Source organism: Natator depressus, chromosome 23 (assembly GCF_965152275.1).
Source record: "Natator depressus isolate rNatDep1 chromosome 23, rNatDep2.hap1, whole genome shotgun sequence".
NCBI classification, from domain to species: domain Eukaryota; kingdom Metazoa; phylum Chordata; order Testudines; family Cheloniidae; genus Natator; species Natator depressus.
Genome location: NC_134256.1, coordinates 21292814 through 21300264, shown reverse-complemented (window position 1 = coordinate 21300264; position 7451 = coordinate 21292814). Strand labels below are relative to the sequence as shown.

The 7451-nt window shown below is 68.7% G+C and overlaps 1 protein-coding gene across 1 annotated transcript in view; it reads right to left on the bottom strand.

Annotated features, from left to right (window-relative positions):
• Positions 1 to 249: 249 nt before the first annotated feature.
• MYBPC2 (myosin binding protein C2) overlaps positions 250 to 7451 on the bottom strand; it is a 32575-nt gene continuing 25373 nt past the window's right edge. Inside the window, exons 18-30 of the mRNA XM_074936979.1 lie at positions 6984 to 7143; positions 6370 to 6474; positions 5696 to 5884; positions 5271 to 5405; positions 4481 to 4648; positions 4309 to 4397; positions 3632 to 3827; positions 2861 to 3000; positions 2407 to 2566; positions 1909 to 2045; positions 1452 to 1638; positions 1065 to 1093; positions 250 to 450 (exon numbers count right to left, since the gene is read on the bottom strand). Coding sequence (XP_074793080.1) covers positions 1083 to 1093; positions 1452 to 1638; positions 1909 to 2045; positions 2407 to 2566; positions 2861 to 3000; positions 3632 to 3827; positions 4309 to 4397; positions 4481 to 4648; positions 5271 to 5405; positions 5696 to 5884; positions 6370 to 6474; positions 6984 to 7143 — 1677 coding nt within the window. The 3' untranslated portion in view covers positions 250 to 450; positions 1065 to 1082. The remainder of the gene's footprint in view (positions 451 to 1064; positions 1094 to 1451; positions 1639 to 1908; positions 2046 to 2406; positions 2567 to 2860; positions 3001 to 3631; positions 3828 to 4308; positions 4398 to 4480; positions 4649 to 5270; positions 5406 to 5695; positions 5885 to 6369; positions 6475 to 6983; positions 7144 to 7451) is intronic.

Here is a 7451-nt window from a genome sequence, read left to right as displayed (position 1 = left end):
AGGCGCCCCCCGGGAAACCAGACACACAGGACTGGGGGTAGGTGGGGCCTCGCGCTCCTCCCCCGAGGGTGAACCCTAAGACGCACCAATAAAAACCGAGGCTCCAGCCAGAGAGAAGCTGTCTCAGTACCGTGTGTCCTGCCTCCCGCCCCCCCACAGCAGCCGCACCCCCCCCGAGCTGCAGCATGGACAGGCCCCCGTGTGCCCCCCCCCACATGGACAGACAGACGGACACTGCAGGGATCCGTTTATTGACACACATTTATTGACACATGCCCTGTGATTTCCAAGCTGGGGGGGGGCATCAGGGCACAGCTGAGCCCCCCAGTATCAGTGTGGATGGGGGTGCAGAGAAGCGGTGGGTGGGGGTGCCCGGCCTGGCGATGCCCAGGGTCCCCCCTCCATGCCCAGTGCCCTCTGCCGTGGCACTGCTGTCTGGGGAGGCGAGACCTGGGGGGGGGGGGGAGAGAGCAGTGAGGGGGGGGATGCCCAGAGTGCCCCTCCCCCAACTCCCCTACTCACCAGTCACAGCTCCAGAACCCCTCCCCTGACAGTGACTGCTCACCCCCAGCCGCACTCCACAGCCCCCCTTCTGCCCCCCAGCCACACTCCACAGCCCCCCTTCTGCCCCCCCAGCCTCACTCCACACACCCCCTTCTGCCCCCCAGCCGCATTCCACAGCCCCCCCACAGCCTCACTCCACACACCCCCTTCAGCCCCCCCACAGCCCCCCTTCTGCCCCCCCAGCCACACTCCACACACCCCCTTCTGCCCCCACAGTCCCCTTCTGCCCCCCCACAGCCCCCTTCTGCCCCCATCTGCATTCCACAGCCCCCCCACAGCCTCACTCCGCACACCCCCTTCTGTCCCCCACAGCCTCACTCCACAGCCCCCCTTCTGCCTCCCCAGCCGTACTCCACAGCCCCCCCTTTCTGGCCCCCACACCCTCACTCCACAGCCCCCCCTTCTGGCCCCCCAGCTGCCCCCCGCCACACTCCACAGCCTCCCTTCTGCCCCCCCCAGCCATGGCTTCCTCCCTCACGACCCTAGACCCTCCTACTCACCAAGCCCGAGCTGAATGGTTACTGGGGCACTGTGGGGGGGAAAGAGATGGGGTGAGGGGGGGAGACAGACAGAGAATATGGGGGTCACTTCAACCCCCCTCCCCAGGCTTTCCTGCGCTGGTCCCTGGGTCCCCCCGGACAGTCATGTGCCCTGGCTCTGTGACCCCCGAGCTGTGGGTTCTGGGGGCTCCTCCCACGTCCCACCACACACAGGAGCCCCCAATGCCAGCCTGTCACGTCCCCCTGCCCCACCCAATGACACCTCTGATCACCAGCCTGCGCCGGGCCCGGGCCCCCCACCCCCCCCGCCCAGCGACACCTCTGATCTCCAGCCTGCGCTGGGCCCGGGCCCCCCAACCCCCCCCCGCCCCCCCCGCCCAGCGGCACCTCTGACGTCCAGCTTGCACTCGGTCAGCGCCTCGCCCAGCTCGTTGATGGCCAGGCAGCTGTAGGTGCCACCGTCGAAGGGGCTGGGTTTGCGGATGTGCAGGGTCAGCACCCCCTGGCTGTTCTTCATCAGGAACTTGGGGTCCTCCCGGATCTCCACTTGGTTCTTCATCCAGATCACCTTGGGCTGGGGCCGTGGGGTCACGTGAGGGGGCGCCCAGACCGGCCACTGGCCAGGCCACCCCCCGTCCTGTCCTGCACCCCCCACCTCCAGCACACCCTTCCTGTCCCCCCACGGCCCCCTGCACCCCCATCTCCAGCACCCCATCCTGTCCATCCCCCCTGCACCCCCATCTCCAACACCCCCTCCTGTCCCCCGCAGTGGCTCCCAGTGGGAGTACAGGGGACAGGGGGGCCTGAACATACCTTGGGGGCCCTGGGGGTGGGGGTCCCTTACCTTGGGGTGCCCCCGCACTGCGCAGTTCAGGGCGGTGCTGTACCCAGCCACCACGGTCCGATCGACCAGGGGCGTCAAGACTCTGGGCGCCATCCGGAAGTCGTGTTCCTGGTAATCCAGCGGCTTATAGATGATCCCTAGGGTAGGCCAGGGGGTGAGGCCCAGGGGCAGCAGCCCCTCCCCCACTCCCGCCCCCCGACCCTACGTTCCCCCCATTATCTCCACTCCAAGTCCCCTGGCTTTAACCACTAGACCCCACTCCCCTCCCAGAGCCAGGGAGAGAACCCAGGAGTCCTGGCTCCCAGCCCCCCCTCCTAACCACTAGACCCCACTCCCCTCCCAGAGCCAGGGAGAGAACCCAGGAGTCCTGGCTCCCAGCCCCCCCGTCCTAACCACTAGACCCCACTCCCCTCTCAGAGCCGGGGAGAGAACCCAGGAGTCCCGGCTCCCAGGCCTGCTCCCCTGTGAGCGTGGGGGGACCCCGGCGTCCAGGCGCACCTGTTTTCTGGATGAGGGCGGTGTTCTTGGAGACGCCGGGCGCCTCGCTCAGCCCGCAGACGTTGAGGCTGTACACGCGGAAGGAGTACTCGTTCCCCATCACCAGGTCGGACACCGTGCAGCGCGTCAGCCGGTTGTGCTCGTACACCGTGAACCACTCCTGGGGGGCGCGTCAGGGGAGAGACGGGGAGCCCGGGAGGGTGTCACCAGCCGGACAGGTGGGGGGGGGTCAGGGGAGAGACGGGGAGCCCGGGAGGGTGTCACCAGCCGGACAGGTGGGGGGGGGTCAGGGGAGAGACGGGGAGCCCGGGAGGGTGTCACCAGCCGGACAGGCGATGGGGGATCAGGGGAGAGACGGGGACCCTAGTAGGATGTCACCAGCCAGACAGGAGCAGGGGGCCTGTGAGGGGGTGGGCCGTGGAAAAACGGGGGGCAGCGTGGGGGGGTTGCTCACCATGGTTTTCTTGTCCGCCTTCTGGATGGCGTAGCCCGTGATCTCCGAGTTCCCATCGTCCTTGGGGGGCTCCCACTCCAGCAGCACGTTGAATCCCCAAACCTCCTTCACCAGCACCGACACCGGGGGGCCCGGCTTCTCTGGGGGGTCAACGTGAGGGGAGGGGGTCAGCAATGGGGGGGTCCAGCCCAGGGGAAGAAAGGGGTCCCTGCGGGGGGAAGTTCCAGGCTCTGCAGTGGCCCCTTCCCATCTGCCCTCCCACTCTGCATGACCCCCTCCTTCACACTGGGGGGGACACATTCCCCAGCAGAGGTGTAGCCGGACAGTCCCCCCCCTTAAATTCCACCGGCTGGGCTGGGGGGGGCGCAGCTGGCCTGTCCCATCAGGGCAGCTTAAATATAGAGCATGGAATCTGAGCCCCCCCCTCCCCAGGCCCCGAGGGGGGGCACCAGGGATGGGGTGTGTCAGGGAAAGGGGGTGAGGAGGGGGGCAGGGGGCCCTGCTCTCAGGGGTGGGGTGGGGGTTCAGTGCCCTCCCCCACCCCCAGCTGGCACTTTCCCACGGGAGGCGGGGTGGGGGGGGATACACCAAAGCAGAGATTAGGTTCATTAACAGCAGCTGCTGGTGCCTTGGAGGGGGCACAGAGCCCCCGCTCCTAGAGCCCAGCCCCCCTCAGGCCAGTCCCAGACCCCAGTGCCCCTCACTGCCCCGCCAGTGCCAGCCCCTGCCACCACCCCGCCCCGTCCCCCGGTGCCAGCCCCCTGCCCTCACCCACGACGCGGATCTGGATGGTGGCCTTGTCCTCCATGTTCTCGATCTGCACGGAGAGCTGGTACTGGCCCGAGTGGTGCCGGGCGGCCGAGCGGATGAAGAGGATGGTGTCCAGGTCGGAGGTGCGGATGCTGACCTCCTTGGGGTCCAGGGGCCTCCCGTCCTTCGTCCACGTCACCTTAGGCCGCGGCTTACCCTGGAGGACGGTTACCGGCCCCCGGTTAGCGGTGTCTGCCCCGGCTCCGCACGCCCGGCCCCCGGTTAGCGGCTGTCTGCCCCGGCTCCGCACGCCCGGCCCCCGGTTAGCAGCTGTCTGCCCTGGCTCCGCACACACCCGGCCCCCGGTTAGCGGGTGTCTGCCCCGGCTCCGCACGCCTGGCCCCCGGTTAGCGGCTGTCTGCCCCGGCTCCGCACGCCCGGCCCCTGGTTAGCGGGTGTCTGCGCCGGCTCCACACACGCCCAGCCCCCGGTTAGCGGTGTCTGCCCCGGCTCCGCACGCCCGGCCCCCGGTTAGCGGCTGTCTGCCCTGGCTCCGCACGCCCGGCCCTCCGCTAACACCCGCCAGTGACTGGGTCATGCCAACACCTTTGGCCCGTTTGTTTCATCTAAATGGACACAGGGGCCTCATGCCCCTCGGGGGGGGACCAAGGAGACTGACCCCCCCTCGCCCCGCTCACCTGGAAGGGGATGAGCAGGTTCACTTGCTCCCCCACTTTCCTGATGTAGGTCTGGCGCAGCTGGCGGGGCAGGCGGATCTTGGGCTGCTCTGTGGGGCGGGGGGAGAGGGAGCGTGAGACGGGGGGGCCGTGCCCGGGGCGGGGGGGCACCGGGGGGTCAGAGGTCACTCACCCACGATCTCGCGGATGGTGACGGGCTGCCCCATGGTGGCCGGGGTGCTCTGGCCCGCGATGTTCACCCCGATCACCCGGAACTGGATTTTCTCGCCCGTGGGGAGCCCCTTGACCGTGAAGCCACAGCGCTCCACCAGCTCCGCGTTGGCTGGGACCCACTCGTCCGCTGGGGGGGGGAGAGGTCAAGGCTGGGGGGGGGTCACGTGTAGGGCCAGCCTGGGGGGGATGGCGCGAGCGGGGACGTTCCCCTCCCTCACTGGTCACCCCCCTCCCCTGCTGGGGGTCTGCCCCCTGTGCAGCCCCCCGACCCCCAGGATGTCTCTTAGCCCTCGCCCAGCGCGGCGGGGCACCCACCCTCCCCCCAAGGGCCTGTACCCCCAGCCCCCCGCCCCCACCCAGGGCCTCCCGGTCACTCCCACCCCCCAACCCCACAGGGACCCCCAGTCACACCCAGCCCCCCCATAGCCTCCCTCTGTCACTCCCACCCTCCCCCAAGGCCTGTACCCCCAGCCCCCCCCAGGACCTCCCAGTCACTCCCAGTCCCCTTTCTTCCCCACCCCCACAGGGCTCCCAGTCATTCCAGCCCCCCCCCATAGCCTCCCCGGATCACTCCTAGCCCCTTCTCTCCCCCCCACAGGAACCCCAAAGTCACTCCTAGCTCCAACCCCACAGGGACACCCAGTCACTCACAGCCCCCCATAGCTAGCCCCAGTCACTCCCAACCCCCACCCCACAGGGCCTCCCAGCCCCCCATAGCCTCCCACAGTCACGCCCAGCCCCCCACTCACAGCCCTCCAGGCAGTACTGGACCAGGTAGCCGTCGATGCCCCCGGCCCCCAGCCGTTCGGGCGGGCGCCACTTGAGAGTGGCCGTGGTGTCGGTCACGTCCTCCAGCGTGAGGTGGGTCGGCTCGCTGGTGGGGGCTGCGGGGGGGGGGACACAGAGGATCAGAGCCCCCCCATCACAGCCAGAAGGTGCTGCCCCCCCCGCCCCATAACCCCTGTCCACAGTGCCCCTCCCCCTCCCGCCCCGTAGCCCTGACCCCCGGCACCCGTCCCCCTCCTGCCCTATAACTCTGACCCCTAGCGCTCCTCCCCCTCCCACTCCATCACCTTGAACCCCACAGCATCCCCAGCCCCCCAAAAACTTGGCCACTTCCCTCCGTGCTCCCTCTAGCATCCCCTCCCTCCCCAGCCCCCCCAGCCCCGCTCACCGATGGGCATGAAGGGCTTTGTGTTGCTGCTGGGCTGAGACACCCCGATGGCGTTGACGGCGAAGACCCGCATCTCGTAGAGCACCCCCTCGATCATCCGCGTCGACTCGTACGTGGTGTCCTTGTAGGCCTCGAAATTCAGCTTCATCCAGCGCATGCTGCCTTTCTTCTTCCTCTCCATCAGGTACCCTGCGGGCATGGGGGGGGCTCAGAGACACCCCCCCCAGCCCTGCTCCCCCCTTCTTATTCCTCGCCACCGGGCACCCGAGGTGTGTGCCTCAGTTTCCCCTGTGTGCTACTCAAGTGTGGAGGTGGTGGGACAAGGGGGGGGGGTGAGCGCTGCAGCAACCCCTAGAGGGCAGGTGGGAGACCGCCGCCGGGCCGCCTGGGCACAGAGACCCGCCAGCCTGGCAACTGGTGCCCGAGGTGTCGGCGCAGAGCAGGTGGGCTGAGGACGGAGGAGGGGCACCGGGCGGGTCTGGGGCTGGGCTGCGGGAAGGGGGTCAGTCTCCTGGTTTGAGACTTGGGGGGGGGGAAGAGTCCAGGGGTCCAGGTTCTGGGGCCCCCCCCAAGATGGACTTTGGGGTCACCAGCTTTGCCCGACGCTGTGTTAGCCGCTGGCTGGGAGTCCCGGCTGGCTGGGGGGCAGGAGTGGTATTGGGGTTCAGACTCACCGGTGAGGGGTTGCCCACCATCGTATTTGGGGGGTTCCCAGACCAGGATCGCCCAGTCCTCCCCCACGGAGGTGATGTGAACAGCTTCAGGGGGGTCGGGAACATCTGGAAGACACGGGGTGGGGGGCACTCAGACCAGCTTGGCATGGGGAGGGGGGGCCTCCGGTCCCGTGACCCCTGACCTGGCCTGACACTCCCTCGATCCCAACCAGCGCCTCCCCTGCCCTGACCCCCATGACCTCTGAGACCTCACCCCGACAGCCCAAATCAGCACCCCCACGGCCTGGCCCAACACACCCGCATCCCCAACCCCCCCCCCGGCCCCTGTCATGGCCCCCAACCAGCCACAGCCCCCCCCCAGCCTTGCCCAGCCCCCTCCCACCCTACCGCCCTGCCCAGCTCCCCACTCAGTGCCCTCCCATAGCCCCCCCACAGCCCTGCCCAGCCCCCTGCCCTCCCCCCAGCTCCCCACCCCACACCCCTGCCCAGCGCTCTCCCACCCAACCCCCTACCCAGTGCCCTCCCAGAGCCCCCCACAGCCTTCCCAGTGCCCTCCCACCTAACCCCCCTCCCCACAGCCCTGCCCAACCCCCGCCCCACAGCCCCCCCCTTACCGACCACCTTGATGTGCAGGACGGCTTTGTCCTGCCCCATGGGGTTGGTGACGGTGATGGAGTACTTGTCCTCGTCCCCCCGCTCCGCGCTGTCGATTACGAAGCTGCTCTCCTCCGGGTGCACCTCGATGTGGGCGCGGCCCTCAGTGTTCGTGAACGGCTTGGGGGGACCGGGGGGGGGTGTCAGCGTGGGGGAGCAACCCCCAGGGGAACCTCTCCCTCCCCCCGGGGAACCTCAGCCCCTCAGACTGCCCCCCACCCCCAGGAGCACCCTCCAGGGACCCCCCACCCCTAAAGATTCCTCCTGGGATACCCCTCACCGACTCCTGGCAGAGACCCCCACCTCCAGGAGCCCCCTCCAGGGTCCCACACCCCTTGGGGTACCCCTCAGAGACCCCCCCACAACCTCTGTGAGTTATGAGGGTAATATAATATCTAATTGAAAGAGTTAATTAACGGCCAGACTGA